The sequence below is a fragment of the Gymnoscopelus microlampas genome (genome assembly GCF_963454915.1).
Source record: "Gymnoscopelus microlampas genome assembly, chromosome: 6".
In the NCBI taxonomy this organism is placed as follows: Eukaryota; Metazoa; Chordata; class Actinopteri; order Myctophiformes; family Myctophidae; genus Gymnoscopelus; species Gymnoscopelus microlampas.
In genome coordinates, this window is record NC_139943.1 from 25,348,345 (window position 1) to 25,368,628 (window position 20,284).

Here is a 20,284-nt window from a genome sequence, read left to right on the forward strand (position 1 = left end):
ATCCATTCATCCATTTGTTCATTCCTTTGTTCACTTTGTCTGGGAACTCATTAACAAAGAATGCAATGCTCTATGCTGCTCCACTTTCAGTCTCATCTTAATGGAGAGTCTATTCCCTGTGTGTTTGTGTGTGTTTGTTTGATCCGTCTATGATTTACAGCCAGGCAGAATGAGATTGGGGGGGGGGGGGGGGGGGGGCGGTATTGAGTTCACTCCTCTAGCTAGAAGCAGCACTTAGTTCAAAGAGCGGCAAACAGGGTCACTTAGTCTCCAACCACAACACCGTCAGGGGGATTCCACCAGGCATCGCACAAACACACACGTGCGCGCACACACACACACACACACACACACACACACACACACACACACACACACACACACACACACACACACACACACACACACACACACACACACACACACACACACACACACACACACACACACTCTTGCTGCATGCTAATGGTATCACCATCTACCCTATCCTCTTCCTGTCACTGTTCAGTGAGTTATGGACTTGTTTGTGATCTGCAAATGCAGACCCCCCCCACCCCACACACACACACACACACACACACACACACACACAATACCTTTCGGTATCCATGCGTCGGTCTCTCTTCCTATCTGAAAGCCCCGCCCGCTATTTCACGATGGGGTCTAATCCCAAGGGTCATCTTCTCTTATGCCGTCCTTTTAGTTTCAGCATTAGACCTTGATATGCCGTGGCAGCGATAGGGACCAGGCCCAGGACCACATGAACCATGTAAAGATGTGAGGGAATTATGGAGCGAGAGGACAGAGAGCTGGGTACAGAGGAACTAGGACTGAGACAGCGGTGGGTGCAGTAGCCTATAGCTGTGGACCTGTGGTATTGTATGAGCATAATGACCCTATTTGCCATTCGCTTATGCAAGTTGGACACAGGGCATAATAGTCACCTCCAGGTTGCAGTGCACCATCCCTTCCATTATAGCACCAAAGTAGAAGGGAAGGAGATAGCATGGAGATAGCAATTAAGGTACAGTATAGGTCAGTACGTAGACAGAGGAGAGAAAGATGAGAGAGACCGAAGTGATGAGAGAGTCAGATAGAAAACAGATGGGCAGGCAGGCAGGCAGAGAGAGAGAGAAAGAGAGAGACAATCAAATCAATATTTCTAAAACTATCACGTCATAAGGTCAGGTCTAGCTTGTCCTGAGATAAACCTTTGAGTCTTATAGGTCTTGGTGAAACAGATGTCCCAGAGAGCTTCTGCCTGAAGCTGTTTGTTGGTTACAGAAATCAATGTCTAATTGTGTGACTATTGTATCATGGTGACATTATGCGTTGATACTTCAATCCACTACTCAGTATGCTGCACAGCATCATTTATAATTGATGGTTAGTAGATAAAAAGCTATTCCCCATTGCTCTGCATTAATTATTCATGATCATACTGAAAACATACACTGTAGTTTTGAATCCCCTTGCTATCCAATACACATCATTTTATGCACCAAATCATTTGAAAACTAAGAACAGACATTTCCTTGTAAAAGTCATACCCCCGCCCCCAAAGCAAACATGCAAACCAAAGCCAGTTTCATTTCGGAAACACATCTATTGTGTTTGGATCTGTTGCCAACAGCAACACAGCCAGAAGCGCCCCGGCAAAGGTTTTCTCATTCTTTTGACTCCATCTAGTGGAAGTAACGTGTAATCACAACAGAAGCACTGTCATGAGAGAACATGTAGGCGAGTCCTACAAAAACATGGACAGCCAAGATGTTTTATTTTTGTGTGTGATGATGTACAGTAGTAGGCTATTTGATGTCCGGCCATTTGATGTCCGATGCATGGATATCCCATTAACTACAACTACATATTTGCAGTAATGTATATAAATATTGTCCAAATACATTACGATTCTCACATTTACCTGTTTATTGTAAAGACTGTTTAATACAAAAAAAAACATGGTCACATGGTACAGTATGGAGGCTAAGAAAGGTAAGAAAGGAATAGGCCTGGAACAGAAATCGTGAATGGAAAAAGGTAAAATTAACTAAACATTAACTGAACATTAAAGTGAAATTCTTATCAAAATACATCGATATTACAGTATAATATGCAACCTAGTCTTTGGAAAAAAAAATTGCCTTGTCTGCAAAGCACTGATGACAGCAGAAGAAAAACAAGTCACTTTGTCTCTTACAGTAACAATGCTCTGAAACATACATTTCAATGGTACGTTTTTTTTACCCAGCCAAGTCAGCAGAAAACAGCCTACTCTATTCTTAACTTGGTGAATTCAATTCACAACATGTTTTATTACAATCAGAGTACAATTCAGAGGCTCAGACATTACTGTATGTACAGTCAGTTACCCCGGAGGTGTGGGAAGTGTTTATACAATGACACATTCAGTGGTGGAAAGTACATTTACTCAAGTACAGTACATAAATACAATTTTGAGGTACTTTTATTTTACTTGAGTATGTCCATTTCTCAATACTTTACACTTCTACTCCACAACATCTCAGTGGAAAATATGGTACTTTTTACTCCACTACAATTATTTGAAAACTTTAGTTACTAGTTACTTTGCAGATTTAGATTATTAATACAAAACTAACATTAACCACTTAAACTCTATTTTGTATTTCGGCTATTCAGAAATAACTGCTTGTAAATCAGCTATTTTGGAAAAAGTTTGGCAAAACTTCAAAGTGAAATAGAACTCAAGTACAAATTAGTATACAGGATTTTTACTTGTAAAAGAGTGTTTCTACATTGTGGTGTTGCAACTTTTACTTCAGAAAAGAAATCTGTACTTTTTCCACCACTGACAATGACACATAAAAAAATGGTCTATTGGTTGCTGTTCCATTGTAGCAAGTTCACTAGCACTTGCCTAGTTACTTTGAAAGGCCTCATTAACAGGCTTTTCTGTACATCATCTTTCAGCAGGCGGCTGAAGAAAGAAAAAAGTTGGTTCCTTCCTATTCTTTATGTAAAGCGACTTTGGGCGCTATATAAATCTGAGCTATTATTATTATTATTATTATTAAGAGAATGTCTGATTGATGTGCTGAGTGAGACGGCTATCCTAGGATTAGTGCTACATGAGCTGAAACAACAGGGAAACAGTAGTACAGTATATAGTATAAAGAAATGTATAAAACATATGTATTTATATAGTATGTCTGAGTATTTGTGTGATAGTGTTTTAGTAATTACACAGATGTGTCATTTAAAAGTGTTGGTTAGATAGTAGTTATACAAACTTAAGTCTTGAGACTACTAACTTATGTCTGGTATACATTATACAACTTTACGCCAGAGCCATGTCATGTAATGTTTAAAGCTGCAATCTGGAATTTATTTTAATGAGTAAAACACTGTGACCAATGTGTACGGTATATTAATACAATATAACTAGCACATCTGCAGTGGTCTCCCTACTCTTTCGTCTATACCCTGTTGTCGGGTAGGGCACCTGCTGGTTGACAAGTAGCACTGCCTTTACGCTCATAAACCCAATATCTCCCCTGGCCAAGCGGAGATTCCCTTTTGCACGAGTGGTAGATGTTTGGTTTCCCACAGAGGAGAACAGAGTTTAAATCCCAGGTGTTACAGTTGCAATTTTCCAAACTTATGGGTCGCAGCTTTAAGGGCTGCGACTTCTGAATCTCGCTGCTCTTTCTGTCCTTAAGGGTGTCTTACTAGGCGACTACAAATCTCAGGGAGGGACTAATCATTTCAGGATTCCCTCACAACTTTTCACAGTGATTCCAACAGCTCCGTACCATGCGGTCCCTAGTTTTGGTAGCCAATCAATCTGTAGCACACTAGAATAAGATGAGGACCACTTCTTAGCGGCTATCGGTACCCCTGCCAAAAAACAAGCGATTGTCTTCCCCAAAAAAACAATATAGCCCACTGGTTCTCAAAGTTCTCAGAGGTCTTTGAAGGGGTTCCAGGGGGTCCCCAGCTAAATTATTGATAGTTAGGAACCAAATTGACCCTTACAGGTCTGTAACTCAAGAGTGTGTGCAAATTGTTCCATTTTGCACACACTTTGAGTTATGGGGGTCCGTGGCCAAATGCATACCAAACTGGGGGTCCTTGAAATGAAAAAGGTTGACAACCACTGATATAGCCTATAGTCAATGGATGGAGATTTTCTTAAATTATGTAAATGAAGGCAGAGGAAGAGTCTGTACGTGATGTTACTCTGTCTAGTAACTTCTGTGACTTCTCTGTATGTCCTCTGTTGTCCCTTTTCCCTAACCCACTTGTAGAAAATAAGTAAACCTAATGAAAATATTACTGACATATGTGGGCCATGCTTGGGCATTGAAATATACTTTCCTAAAAAGGTGCCAGGTTTTTGCAGGGCACTGATATGTACTGGACTATTTCTGCTCTGGACTGTAATTTCTACAATAGTTTGACCAGACAACATCTAATCCTCTTCAATCACATTCATTTCCTCTAATCCTCTCATCCCCTCTTGTTTCTCCTAATTTTTCCAATACATAGGAAACTTTCTTACTACCACTGCAAATTCCCCTTTAACTTGGGGTCAAGCTAACTCGGTCCCCACCTTTTACCTGACCTTAAAACACAACTGCATTATCTTCATCACTCTCATCACCATCATCATCATCATGAAACCGCATCATTTTGATAACTCATAATCATATAATATAGGAACCCCCCCCTTAAAAAGCCACCCTAACTGAGAGGCTCTTCCTAGCAGGGATGTACATTACAGGCACGTATCTCCTTCCTGTCTTTACAGACAGCCATGTGAGTGCTCTTAGCTCTTTTCTTCACCAACATGAAGCGCTCCTGGATACCCCCGGCACAGGGTTTGGTACAGTCTGTCCAGCTGGTCCACGGCTGCATCCTGCAACCTGAAGGTACAGTAGGAACCACTCAGGTGAGTTAGTAGGGACACACATGATAGAAACGGACACTATAAACAACGTCTTTGGTTTATTATTGTTAATCAATCGCTATCAAAGTCTAGAGTGGCAGCTACAAAGTTATGTTTAATATGAAGACATGAGATCAATATAAAAAGAAATCAAAGACAGTTGGTAAGCAAACTCCCTCAGCATTCAGGTCTGTATGGCCCCGACCACATTCAAGCTCACTATGAGAAACTAGGGGCTAAGAAAGATTCTTTCTCTTTCAAACCTGTTTTGACTGTTGATGTGCAAAAAAAACTCCTCGCCCTACAGCCAAACAAGGCCACCGGCCTTGACAACATCCCCACCAGATTCCTCAGAGACGCAGCGGTCTCCATTGCTCCCTTAGTAGCCCATATTACAAACTTATCCATAAGTCAGTGTCATGTCCCACAAGAATTCAAGTTGGCAAGAGTAATCCCTCTATTTAAAAAAGGAAGCAAACTAGATCCTGGCAACTATAGGCCTGTTTCCATCCTTTGTTCCATCTCAAAGGTTATAGAGCGATCAATCCAAGAACAAATCAACAGCTACCTCAGCGAGCGTAAGCTGTTGTTTGAATTCCAATCGGGCTTCAGAACATCCCACTCCACTGACACATGCCTACTGTACTTGACCGATCACATCAAACGTGAGGTAGACTCGGGCAAATACTGCGGCATGGTCATGCTGGACCTCCAACAGGCATTTGACACTGTAAACCACGAAATTCTACTTGATAAGCTGAGGGCGATTGGTTTTGATTGCACATCACTAAATTGGATGAGATCTTACTTGGAGGGTAGAGAACAAGTGGTTGACATCAACGGAACCATGTCCTCATCCCTCCCGGTGAGCTGCGGGGTTCCTCAAGGCAGCATTCTAGGGCCGTTACTGTTTCTTCTATACATTAACGACATGAATGCTGCCTGTAACTGCAAACTGTTCCTGTTCGCTGATGACTCGGCACTCCTGATTTCGGGAGAGGACAAGTTGCAAGTCGAGGAAGCTCTCAGCTCTGAACTCTCAAAAATCCGTACCTGGCTTACCGATAACAAACTGTCACTACACCTTGGGAAAACCGAATCCATCCTATTTGGGACCAAACATTCCCTCAGTAAAATGAAGGTAAATGACTTCAAGGTCAAAGTCGATGACACAATCATCACTAGCAAAGAAGAGATTACCTATTTGGGATGTATTCTTGACAAACACCTGTCAGGTGAAAGCATGGCAACAAAGGTGTTCAAAGGAGTAAACCAGAGAACCAGATTTATGGGCAGTGTTTCCTCCTTTGTCAACCCTCAGGCACTCAGGACCCTCTCGGGGGCCCTGATTCAGCCCCTTTTTGACTATGCTAGCTCCTCTTGGTACTCCAACACCTCAGTGTCACTGAAGACTAAGCTTCAAACCTCCCAAAACAAACTGATTCGACTACTTCTCGGACTGGGGCCCATGACCCACCTCTCTCCCACTCACTTTGCCAGCCTAGGCTGGCTCAGGGTGGAAGACAGGGTTATACAACTAAAAATGGGACTGGTCTTCAAAATTGTAAATGCAGATCTGCCCGAAATGCCCCCTATACCCGCATATCTGTATAAGTACCTCGAAAAAGTTAGTGACACCCACAGTCACAAAACTAGAGGGAGCGTAAACAATAATCTGGTAACACCCACCCATAAAACAAACATGGGCAAATTCTCCTTCTATAGCACTGCCACCAAGGAATGGAATAGTCTAACCCCATCCCTCAAAAAATGCAGTTCGCTGGGCTCATTCAAAACAGCCCTAAAAACTCATCTTTCTGGAGGCCTAAAGAGGAGCTAGTACCAGTTTCCCTGTAGACAGACGACCCCCCCCCTCCCCCTTTTTTTGTACATACTTTTTATTTTATTTACTAATGTTTTTTTTTTTTTTTTTTTGTATATATATTTTTTTGTACATAATGGTATTTTTTTCCCCCTCTGTATTCTTATGTTGATTATTGAACTGTTTGGTTGCTACTATATATGTCTATGAAATTAATTCAAGGACCCCAATGGAAACAAGCCCGCAAGGACTTTTTTGGCCGGACCTTTTAGACAAAAGTATTATAAATGTAACTGTGTTGTTTTACATTATTTTTGCCTAATAAAAATTTCAATCAATCAATCAATCAATCACTAGCAAAAATATTGTTATAACATACTTATAAGCAACACTGACCTGGCTGCGCCTCCACAGCGGCATCTCTCCCCTGTTTACCCCTTCTTCGCCTTTTCCCACCTCCTCCACCTCCACCTCCTCCCCCTCCTCCTCTCTCCTCTTTGGTTTTCGTGCGGCACTTCCTGAGCTTGCACTTCTTCCTCTGGACACCCTCGGGACAGGGGCTGCCCCCGAATTCTGGCTCCAGTTTGACCATACGGGTGCGGATGGTGTGTCCTTTTCCACACGACTTGTTGCACTCTGACCACTCTGACCACTCGGACACCATGCAGTCAACAGCTGTTCGGAGGGCATAAGAAAGTAAAGCCTGATTTATATTTTGTTGCGTACTGAAATGCACCGAAAATAGATGATCTGCTATTTTCACAGTGCAAAACTGTTGCACATTATAATTTAAGCGTAAGTGGTAGCCATGGAAGTTGATGTGCGTAGAGAAAGAGGATTAACATAAAACAGTGAAATTAACACTAAACTAACACTTTACAGAGTACTAGAGCATTTTTTTTGTCACTTACGACGTTGGTTCTCAACCCAGGGGGACCCCCAGGGGTCCTTGGGGGGGGTTCCAGGGGGTCCCCAGCAAAATGTGTTAATATAGCATCACAATAATTTTAACCACTTTAACCTTTTATACTTTGGCTATTTAATTATTTTTTTTGCAATATAATATTTTTTAAAGCGAACATTTGTAACTCAAATCTGTCCCTGGAACAAAATATTTTGACATGGGGGTCCGCGGCTAAATACATATCATTTTGGGGGTCCTTGACATGAAAAAGTTTGAGAACCACTGACTTACGACACTCAGGCAGCATGCATTTCTCAGTCTGCTCCAGCTCCTCCGTGCAGTCTGACGGCTCTGACTTCAGCATCCTTTGCCGCGTGCGCATGCCCATCCCGCACGTCACGCTGCACTCGCTCCACTCAGACCATGGTGAAAGCATGCATGGAATGGCATCTGAAAAACCAGCACATGTACGCATGAAAACATGTTTTTAAATTGTTTGAAAAGCTTTGCATGTATTTAATGACATGCCCAAAATAGGGATATCAGGTTGAAAGTGGTTAAGTGTTGAGACTAAATAAATGCTAATGTTTCAAGTACTGTCATATCATTGTGGCACTCTGCATTACTCCTTGAACGGTCACATCAGGGTTTGTTTAATTAGTTTGTCTCCCTGGTAATGGCATAGTGGTATCCAATTAATTTCTACTCACGACAGTCTGGCATCATGCATTTGTCCACTTCAGTCACCTCAGCTTTACACATAGATCCATCTAAAGGAGGCATCTTCACCATGCGCTCACGCCTTCTCATACCCAGATCACAGGTGACACTGCAGGGGTCCCACTCTCCCCACTCTGTCACCACACAGCTACTGGGTGCTATGGGATGGAAAATACAATATCACACACACACACACACACACACACACACACACACACACACACACACACACACACACACACACACACACACACACACACACACACACACACACACACACACACACACACACACACACACACACACACACACACACTTCAATTCAATTCAATTCAATGGGCTTTATTGGCATGAGAAAACATACGTTTACATTGCCAAAGCAAAAAGAACAATACAACAATACAGCAATACAATCAAAACAAAGAAATGTACATTTGAAAGTCAGAATCTTCAATAGATCAATTTCTATGTACCAAGATCACTGGGTGCAGGTATAGTGCAGGAATATACACAATGATTAGTCTTTAGGGTGGTTGTGTTCCGTTTGATATCCTTCTCCTATCACAGCAACTCACGAATCTTGCTGCTGTGTTTGCACATTGTTGTACTTCTCCCAGCAGATATGGGAGTTTTTTGTCATTGGTCATGTTTTCAAAATCTCTGTGTGTGGTTGTAATCTGTGGGAAGTATGTGTCTCTGATGTCTTGGTACAATGGACAGACGGTTAGGAAGTGTAGCTCGGTTTCCACTTCCTTTTGTGTGCAGTGGGTGCATAGTCTGTCTTCTCTCGGGATACAGGTCTGCCTGTGACAACCTTTCTCGATCGCAAGACTGTGCTCACTGAGTCTGTACCTAGTTAAGATTTTTCTTTGTTTTGGGTCGGTCACGGTGCTCAGGTATTCTGCCACTGCGTATTTCCTGTTTAGGGCCAGATAGCATTCTAGTTTACTCTGCTTTTGTGTTGCTTCTTTCCAATGTGTCAGGTAGTTTTCCTTTTGCTGTTTTATAATTTTGTTTGGTCCGATGGGTTTTCTATCTCGTGGCTCTGTTTGTGTTTGTGCCCGGAGTTCCATGGCCAGCTGGCTGAGGGGGCATCTCTCTAGAGTTTCGCTGTGTGTGAGTGCTTTGTTATGGAGTGCATCTAGGTCGCTTTCTTTTAGGTGGTTGTAGAACTTAAGTGCTCTCTTTTTTATTTTGATTATGAGTGGGTATCGTCCTAATTCTGCCCTGCATGCATTATTTGGTGTTTTTCGCTGGGTACGGAGAATGGATTTGCAGAATTCTGTGTGTAGGGTCTCGGTTTGGTGTTTATCCCATTTTTCAAGGTCATGGTTTGCTAATGGTCCCCAGATCTCACAACCATAGAGGGAAATTGGTTCTATCACAGAGTCCAGTATTTTAAGCCAAGTTTTAATTGGGATGTCTATTTTGATGTTTCTTTTGATAGCATAGAATGCCCTTCTTGCCTTGTCTCTCAGGTCCTTTACAGCTTGGTTGTAGTTCCCTGTGCTGCTGATGTTTAGGCCAAGGTAGGTATAGTTTTTTGTTTGTTCTAGTGGGATTGTATTTAGGAAAAATTGATGGTTTTGGCGGCTGCATCTTTTTTGAAATATCATGATTTTAGTCTTAGTTAGGTTCACTGTCAGGGCCCATGTCTGCGAGAATTTGTGTAGGAGATCAAGTTGCTGCTGTAGTCCTTCCTTGGTTGGAGACAGCAGCAGCAGGTCATCTGCGAAAAGTAAGCATTTGATTTCTGTGTTTGCCAAGGGGATGCCTGGAGCTGTAGACTGTTCTAACGTTTTTGCTAACTCGTTGATATATATGTTGAAGAGTGTTGGACTCAGGCTGCATCCCTGTCTAACTCCTCGGCTTTGGGGGAAAAAGTCTGTGTGCTTTTTGCCTATTCTAAATGCGCATTTGTTGTTTGTGTACATTGATTTTATGATGTCATAGGTTTTCCCCCCTATGCCACTTTCCAACAGTTTGTACATCAGACCCTCACACACACACACACACACACACACACACACACACACACACACACACACACACACACACACACACACACACACACACACACACACACACACACACACACACACACACACACACACACACACACACACACACACACACACAAATTCATGTGATTCATTGAGCAACAGAGGGAGAAGGAGAGAAGAGGAGGAGAGAGGGAGGTTGTGTGTGACATCAGACCAGAGAGAGAGAGAGAGAGAGAGAGAGAGAGAGACAGAGAGAGAGAGGGGTTGGGGGGGTGCTGATAATGCAGCGCAAAGTACCACATTCTCTGCTTGTTTACAGCATAGTGTATATACAGTATGTGTGTGTGCATGCAAAGAAGCATGCACACATCAGCACCGACACTCACACAATGATACATCACTAGTACTACTCACAGCATTCGTCATTGACCACACACTTCTCTGTCTCCTCTGTGTGGAGCTGGCAGAGGGAGCCATCTTCTGGGTACTGTTTGATGTAACGTTCCCTAGACCTCATCCCCATCCCACAGGACACGCTGCACGCCGACCAGCCGATCCACTCCGACATCATGCAGGTTGATGGCTCTGCCCGGGGAGAAACATTTTATGAAAATGAAATCCACTTCCACTTTCAAAGTGGAACAGTCAGCCACTTTGAAAGTGGAAGTGGATTTTATTTTCTTTGTTGTTGACATTCTCCACTCAAAATCATTTCTTCACAATGGGTGAATAAACTTGAGCAATTTCACGTGGATTTTTATTCAACATCACTGGCTCCCCTATTCCTCTTCCTCTCTCTCTCTCTTTCTACAGACTGAAATCAATAATACTTAGGAATGGTAGCATAATAAAGCAGAACCAATAACACTTAGGAATGGTAGCATGATAAAGCAGAACTAAGTGAATAATTAATAAGAGTTACAGTTAACACTGGCCCACATTAATATTAATTAACCATTCCTTTGCCCCAGCTCTCGTGGTTATCAATCTCCCAGTGCAAGCTATGAGAGCTCTGAATGAAAGCAAGGGAGAAAAAAAATGCAGTACAATTATGCATGTTGCGACAACATGTGAAGAGTGTGTGTCTGTCTGTGCGTGTGTGTGTCTGAGAGTGTGAAGAGAGACATAAGTTAATGTTGAAGTGTCCTTGAGCGAGACCCATAACTGCCATAACTGCTTCCGATGAGCAGGTTGCATGGTTGCCTCGGCCAGTGGTGTGTGAATGTGTGTGTGAATGGGTGAATTGTAAAGCATTTTGGATAAGGCCACTATAAATGCACCGTTTACAGCGTGTGTGTGTGTGTGTGTGTGTGTGTGTGTGTGTGTGTGTGTGTGTGTGTGTGTGTGTGTGTGTGTGTGTGAAATAGCTGCATTGTAAGGATGACTGTATGTATATATCTCCAACACCTACACAGTAAAATCCTCACTTCAAAATGTTACTATGAGGGTGTAAACATTGACCCCCAGGTCCCATTTGGATGCCTACCCTCCTCCAAGCCGCATCCGGGGCCCATGCATGGCTGGAAGTCCTGTGTATGGGGGCAGGGCACACTGAGGTCCAGCTGGGCTTTCAGCATCCTCTGCCTCATCCTACGGCCTTTATCACAGGTAGCGCTGCTGCACGCAGACCATGGAGACCAGGGAGAGTAGATGCACGTCTCTGGTGTGTCATCTGGGGGGGGGGGGGGGGGGGGTCCACATTGATTAGAAAAGATCTGGTCCTCCCACTGTTATTATGCTTAATTTATATAATACATAATAATTGTATAATATATCAAATAAATCATATTATGATTAATGTGTATCACCAGAGCACAAACAAAGTTCCGAAAGAAAAATAAAGTCGTTTGAATTGAATGAATTGAATGAATTGAATGAATTGAATGAATTGAATGAATTGAATGAATTGAATGAAATCAGACTGCTATAGAAACACTAATGAACAAATCAACTATTGGATGTGCCATAATTTTCTTCAATTAAACAAAGACAAAACTGAAGTAACCGATTAAAAGTCAGCACTCAGCTTCAATCGGTAATGTTAAAAACCACAAGCCAAGACAAATACCTTGGTGTAGTCATGGACTCAGACTGGAACTTTAACAGCCATATTAAAATAAATACAAAGACAGCCTACTATCACCTTAAAAATCTATCACAGATTAAAGGACTTTATGTCCAAACAGGATTTAGAAAAACGTGTCCGTGCATTCTTCATCTTCAGTAGACTTAACTACTGTAACGGTGTGTTTATAAGTCACCCTAAAAAAAAATCGATGAAACGACTGCAGTTGATTCAGAGCGCTGCTGCAGGAGTTCTAGATCTTTACACTGGCTCCCTGTACTGTACATCAAGAATCAATTTCAAAATACTACTGTTGGTTCTTTTAAAATAACAGATAAAAACCTTACTGTTTGCTGCTGCATTTCCTTGAGATTTATTTTATAACTGTGCTCTTATTTTTACTTTTTTTTGTGTTTTTTGCTCCGTGTCCTCCTGAATAGGACACTCTATTAAGGAGATACATGTTTTTCTTTTCTTTCTTTTCACTGAATTCAAATGCCTTATTGTTGAAATGTGCAAATAAAATGAAATGTACAAATAAACTTGCCTTGCCTATCGAAAATAGCTAATGCTCACAATGCATTGCAACACACTGGGAGTTTGTAGATCGGCTATTTACGGCACGCAACACCGGCGTGCAACTAAGTATAAATCAGGCTGAAGCCCAAACACACTGTTAAGTATGAGTATAGATTAAAACGGACGGACCAACGTATGGACGGACGGACGGACAGACAGACAGACAGACCGATGGACAACTGAAAACATAATGCCTCCGACCATGGCTGTCGCAAGCAGAGGCATAAAAACAGAAGTAAATTGTGTGTGTGTGTGTGTGTGTGTGTGTGTGTGTGTGTGTGTGTAAGAGAGAGAGAGAGGCATAGAGACATAGAAACACGAAGACCTCAGGGTCCAGAATGAATACTTGTGTCTGGAGTTACAGTACATACAAGGCAGTACATACAAGGTATGGGGACAGATAGACCAGCCTGAGTGTGGTACAATGTGGTTAGTAGTAGTAGTAGTGTCATCTATTAACTTCTTTCAATTCATTGATTTATTTGCCACATTCGCCAAACCTAACAGCAATGGGTAGCCACTGAGCAGCACCCAGCTCTAAGGTCAGTGCCTTGCTCATGGGCACTGACAGGAGGACCCAGAGGAAACCCATGTTAACATGAGGAGAACATGCAAACTCTACACAGAAAGGCCCAGTCGGGTTCAAACCGCAGACCTTCTTGCCGTGAGACAACAGTGTCACTAACAACTGGGCCACTGTGCCACTCCTAAGAGAGACATGGTAAGAGAGAGAAAGAAAGACAGACAGAGAGAGTAGGAAGACAGAGATAGTGACAGAGGGAGGTGGAGGGATGAGAGATAAAATGATGTGACCGAGGTCCAAACCGTTCATCAGTGAAGAGGACATTTTTATGAGTCTAGGGACCCAGGGAAAGAATTCCGTAAAAACTGGCAATTTCTTGCACCACAGCCCAGGCTTCTTAATAGTAGACACAAACCACAAAGGTACAAAGCACAATTCAGGGGCTATTGTACACCACCGTGTCCAATGTTAGAGACTGCTCCATCACAATTAAGGTCACGGGTTGAATCCCTGCAACCACTAATTACATGTCAATCAATGGTGTACTCTAGTGCCTGAGAAAGACCCAGAGCCCTTGGCTGCTCCATTAGTGTTAGAAGTCTTGGATAAGAGACCCTCAGCTATAAATACCTAGTATGTAATTATGGATGCTTAGCATTAAACAGAATATGGTAACAAACAGTAAAGTACACACACACGTAATTGCAGGGTGTGGTTGGTTAGTCAGACAGACAGACAGAAAGACAGACAGACAGACAGACTGACAGACAGACATATGCAATAATCGTGTGTGTGTGTGTGTGTGTGTGTGTGTGTGTGTGTGTGTGTGTGTGTGTGTGTGTGTGTGTGTGTGTGTGTGTGTGTGTGTGTTTTGTACCTTCCTCCTTCTGCTCCTGTCCAATGTCGGCTACAATGTCGTCCACTGTGTCTGGCACCACATTACACTGCTCACCCTGGGAACACACACAAGGTACATTTTATTCGGTACGCCTGTCCAACTGCTTGTTAACGTACATTTCTACTCAGCCAATTACATGGCAGCAACTCAATGCATTTAGGCATGCACACATATTCAAGGCGATCTGCTGCAGTTACAATCGAGGATCAGAATTGGGAAGAAAGGTGATTTAAGCAACTTTCAACGAACGTAGCATGGATGTTGGTGCCAAATGGGCTGGTCTGAGTATTTCAGAAACTCTGAAAATCTACTGGGATTTTCATGCACAAGCATCTCTTGGTTTACAGAGAATGGTGCGAAAAAGAACAAAGAATCCAGCGAGTGGCAGTTCTGTGGGCAAAAAATACCTTGTTGATGCCAGATGTCAGAGGAGAATGGCCAGACTGGTTCCATCTGATAGAAAGGGAACTAACTCAAATAACCACAAGTTACAACCAAGGTACGCAGAAGAGCATAAGAAACACGTCAAACCTTGAGGCAGATGGGCTACAGCAGCAGAAGACCACACCAGGTGCCACTTCTGTCTAGCCTGGTAAAAAATCCCGGTTACGTGAATTCACATTATCATGCGTCTTCTGCAGACCGGTCTGGCCCCCAAGCACTAGGTGGGCGTTTTGCAGAAAGCAAAAAGTGGAAGAGCCAATCAGCGTCTGTCAATCACAGAGCCCTGAGCCTGATCTCCTTTCTTCGCCATTCTGATGCTCGGTTTGAACTGCAGCAGATCGTCTTGACCATGTGTGCATGCCTAAAAACATGAGTTGCTCCCATCTAATTAGCGGATTAGAAATCGTGATAATGTGCATTTGGACAGGCGTTCCTTATGAAGTGGCCGGTGAATGTATTACTGTATAATCATGTATATATACAGTGAGTATATCCTTCATCATACTGTATGAATGCACAGCTCTGACCTGAATGCACACACATGTATGCACCCACACACACACACACACACACACACACACACACACACACACACACACACACACACACACACACACACACACACACACACACACACACACACACACACACACACACACACACACACACACACACACACACACACACACTTACCTTCCTTGCAATACGTTCCACCAGCACCCTGGCTAGAGGAGTGATGGCCCCTCCTTCAGGGTCATAGAAAGGGCTCTGTGGATGGTCCAGACTGGTCAGCGGTCTGATCTTCTCCTGAGGATTGGTGGGAGTGTTGGGGGACTGAAAGAGACAGGAGTTAACGGTAGGGCATTTTACTTCACTGTTTGAAACTGCTGGGCTGCACTCAGTATACACTCAGTATACTGAGAGCAAGGATTGACAAACATGGGATCCATTTTTACATTCTAAGTTAAATGATCACCATCTGAGGATTTTACTGTGTTGAGCAGAGACACCAAGTAACGGTTTGTCCCATCAGCCATCTGGTCAGGGGCGTCTCATCTCTTTGATCTAACAATGCATAATGTATCACACACGTACTATCTCTTTAATAAGAGATTCATGGCATTGTTTCCTGGTACGTGCATGATGTGTGAATGTGTGTGTCCTCCAACCATTAAGCTTTCAAACAAACTCTACGGGGGAGAGAAAAAACAAATGAACTACAGTACTACATTAGCCATTCTCTTTAAAGTTCTTTAAAGCCCATTCAACTTTGTTGTTTGCAAGTTTTAGATCAAACTTTCTGTTTAATATGTTCAGCAGCACCAAATTAAAACTGAGAATATGTACATTTACCGAACAATCAATCAATCAATTTATCATTTTTAATAATGTTTAGTGAAGTTTTCAAAAATCATTTTTGTGGAATGATTATTGTGAAAAATACACCATTGAAAGATTATATCAAACGTAACTTTTGTTTAATTGAAAAAGTTACAGTCTGACTTTAAGTGTACCATGTGCTATATAATGACTGTATATATAGCTATAAATATATGCATCTCTCTATTTAGAATACAGTTGAGTAGGAACTCCACACTTCATCTACACCAGTAGATGGCAGTCATTCAATGTCTTGCACACTGTGTGCAAAGATACATCTACTGTAACATACATCTACTGTATGTCACGCATGCACGCACAGCCACAACAGGCACAAAGAAGTGTCACTGGCCAACCAACTTGCCATAATGGATCTGTAATAACTGTAATTTATTAGAAAACTCCACTTTCACTTTTATCCACTTTCATAAATACATGAACAGTTCAGGTGCATGAGGAGTGGAGAGTTACAGTCTTAAAATGTTCTATTATGTTGTGAAATTAGGCTGGATTGAAGTTAAAAGCTTTCTTTAAATGCCGTATACAACAGTCTTAGAGAAAGAGACAAGAGAAAATTATAAAATAATGGATTTATATTTGCTGTTTGTGTTTTGCATAACCTTTCCAAAGCCTGGTTCATATAGGAATTATGTATTTTTAATCAATTCCACAATATTTTCATTGTTATCATGTAATGCCTCTTTAGAAACCTCCATGTATTGTACTGACAATAACAATTCTCTCTCCATCTGGCTTCATTATTTACTGTTCCAAATCTAGAAGTCACAATACACCCCCCCCCCCCCCCCCCCTATCTGGTCTCTAGCTCCTACTGTCCGTCTCTTTCTGTCTGACAGTCAAGCTCTCTCTCTCTCTCTCTCTCTCCAACATTTACACCATTGCTTTGGTGGTGGTGCAACAATACTGCACTGCACTGTAGGCTACTGTAAAAGTGGAAAACATTGGATTTACCAACTGTCACTTTAATGTAATCTACAAATAATATTAAAGATTATTTCAATGAGCTATGAGGGTACAGTACATCTGGATTCTTAAGTACCAAATAATGTAAATATTGCAACATCCAACATTGAGACTTTTAATGACTTCTCACAACCAAGAATCCAGGGAGAGACGGTGTTCTGCATAGTACAGGGCAGTGGTTGTTTTACATTCCAAAATATATTCCAAAAATAACAAATGTATATTTACTGCAAAAGTAAGGTGCGATCCATGACTACTCACTCTAAATTCCAAACACAGTGCACTAACCTAGGTTGCCTTCAGTATACAGTACACAGCACACAAGGCTAGTCATTGAGGTGTAAACAAACACATCCATCTTCGTAAAATGACAACCGACACATTGAAAGAGGGCCTTTTATTTTCCCAAGGCCTGAAAATTATTTACTCTCTCCTCAAGAAAAACTGTATACTGTAGCTATTTATTAATAGCAGTAATTTCAAAACAATTGGTAAATGTGGAGGACCCATCTTCCATTCCAAGGATCAGACAAATAAAGATAGATTGTATGACAACAGGTAGAATTTTGCTTGCTTGGAAATCGGGACAGGCAGAAAAATCTTTCAAGTCTAAGAGTGTTAAAGGGGAACATGCAGCCCACATTGTGTATACAGATGCTCTTGGCACCATCATTGTGCTCTTAAGCCAGGCACTCATACCCAACATACATAATATATAACTTACATGTAATATAATATGGCATGTGTGCCTGTTAACCAGAGTATGTGGTTTATCACCTACCATTAGAGATGCACCGATTGCAATATTCTTAGCCAATATTTTTTTTTCAACAATACATTATTAACAGAACTGTATTGCTTACTTTTCATAATCAATTGGTGTCATTACATGGGTTCAAATGAGCATGTCCAAGAAGTTTTCTGAATTGTTTTATCAATAAACTCCCCAGACCAGCTCTCCAGCCTCAAGAGTACAGATTTTAGGGGGCATTTCTTACAGCTAGAGAGCGAGTGCGCTCATTGGATGAGTATGATCTCCGAGCTCACAGGTAAAAGGGATACAGTACCTCATATGTGACGCCACTGTCTGTCCCTGCGTCAAAGGGTATGAGCTCTGTCTCCAGACGCTGGACCCAGCCACATTCCTTTGTACAGAGATCCTCTCCTGACAGCCCCACGTTCCAGTCAGGGCTGGGCCCTAGCATGGTAAGGAAGGACATCAAGTGATGGGTACGGTCCACAGAGAACTCTGCTGATGGAGCCGCCCGTCTGGTGACGGTAGTGATTGGGGTTGGGGTGCAGAACAAATGGAAAGAGAGACGGGAGGAGAGACAAAAAGACACCATTAAGATAAGGACTACAACTGAGCACATTGTTTTTAATTGACGTTAAGGTTTTTTCAGTAGCATCAGTAGTTCTCACACTTTTTGAAAGATTTTTCAAAATTGTTGAAAAATAGCAGATGTACAAGCTTGTAGATCTGCTAGTTTTGAATAGCCAACTCTAAAATCTAAAATGACATTGATATATGTCTTTCTTGAAATCCACTGCCTTGTAGTTACACATAGTATTGAGACACTCACTCACGCTACTCATGCAACCAGGTTTATGCTAGTAACGTCAGTGTTCTAGTTGTGTTATCAGCTATGGCTTTAGAGCAAAGCCTTTAGTTTACTTTAAAAGCCAAGCCGATAAAAATGAAAGTGAAACTTAACTAAATTGCATTAGTAGGATGGTTCAACATACTTCCTAAAGCTATCGGCATATGTTGCTGTTGTAGAAAAAGCAGTGTACATCACATGTTGGAGCCAAGCCCTTCAACAACAAATGAATGTGTTAAATCTAATCTGAGCAAGTACAGAGTCAACTCAGGTCAAGTTTACTACGTTATAGTGGGTTTTAGTGGTTAAACCATTCTTAAAATGATGAGTAGCCTACAAGCTAGTTCAGGCAGATACTACGTATACACTTGAGAGGTTTACACACGTTTGCATCACTATGTGGTCGATGTATGTGACGTGTCAAGCGGCTGACCAAAGGCTGACCAAATTGGCGGTCTATTTAAGCTCACCTGATTCATTGTACTTCCTCTTGCTGTCAGTGCCACTGAATGTGTGAATGCGCTTTGCTTGCTCCCACCAGTAGGCTCTGCTTTCCCTAATGGTTCCGTTTTCCCTGGAGGGGGGTTGTTATAGATGTATATATCTCCCTGCTCTTAAATGGTTGTCATCTAATGGGCTGAGCAAGGAGTAATGTATAGCAGAGCCTGAACACCAAGATCAAATATAACATTCACACTTGTATTTACATTTTATAAACAAAATGTTCAAAAGCTATTCATGCTCTCAATCCATTTCTGAGTTATCTTTGCTGTTTTCCCTGAATTTGCTTTCTTTCTAATTCTCTTTCCTTTCTTTTCTTTTCTGAAACCCCAATTTTCCTTTCTTGGGGAAAGACATGACTATTACATTGGTGCTACAGCATCTGCAGTCAATCGATTATTAGCTGCATTTAAAGACAAATCATATACAGTAACTGCCACCTGGCTTTCCGCACCACCTATGAAAAGCTTAGTTTCCATTTACTGTTCATATCTGGTCTATTGGATGAGGTAATTCTCTACGCTCTCTACTAACAAAAACAAATACTGTACGTCCATTTAAAACGATATAACCATCACTTTTCGCATACTTCCATGGGTTTTGCATACTTCCAAGCGTTGTAGACAGCAGTGGTCTGTGAGGCAACAAATACATTGTGACATGTGGAGAGAGAATTTTATTTTGTCAAGTCTCGCCTGAACAAATAGACGTTGAAATTAAGTAGCTACACTACTGCCATGATTTCCATTGGTACTGCTCCATCTCGACTGAATCCATAAGCTTTCACAAAATGTGCACAAGTAAGGTTGAAATCAACACAGAAGATGGACAAGAGGGCTTAGTCTGTATCCATAATATGTATTTAACTTTGAGTCTTTAAAAGGTATCTAATCATCTGGAGAAAATTACACTTATGTGTACTATTGATGA

At 41.8% G+C, this 20,284-nt stretch overlaps 1 protein-coding gene across 1 annotated transcript in view; it reads right to left on the bottom strand.

Moving 5' to 3' along the window:
* Positions 1–1,919: 1,919 nt before the first annotated feature.
* The window catches only part of spon1b (spondin 1b), a 65,330-nt gene continuing 46,965 nt past the window's right edge, over positions 1,920–20,284 (bottom strand). Inside the window, exons 8-16 of the mRNA XM_084058980.1 lie at positions 18,320–18,521; positions 15,582–15,722; positions 14,424–14,499; positions 11,866–12,051; positions 10,794–10,964; positions 8,367–8,534; positions 7,948–8,106; positions 7,149–7,427; positions 1,920–4,907 (exon numbers count right to left, since the gene is read on the bottom strand). Of these exons, the coding sequence (XP_083915106.1) occupies positions 4,744–4,907; positions 7,149–7,427; positions 7,948–8,106; positions 8,367–8,534; positions 10,794–10,964; positions 11,866–12,051; positions 14,424–14,499; positions 15,582–15,722; positions 18,320–18,521 (1,546 nt within the window). The 3' untranslated portion in view covers positions 1,920–4,743. The remainder of the gene's footprint in view (positions 4,908–7,148; positions 7,428–7,947; positions 8,107–8,366; positions 8,535–10,793; positions 10,965–11,865; positions 12,052–14,423; positions 14,500–15,581; positions 15,723–18,319; positions 18,522–20,284) is intronic.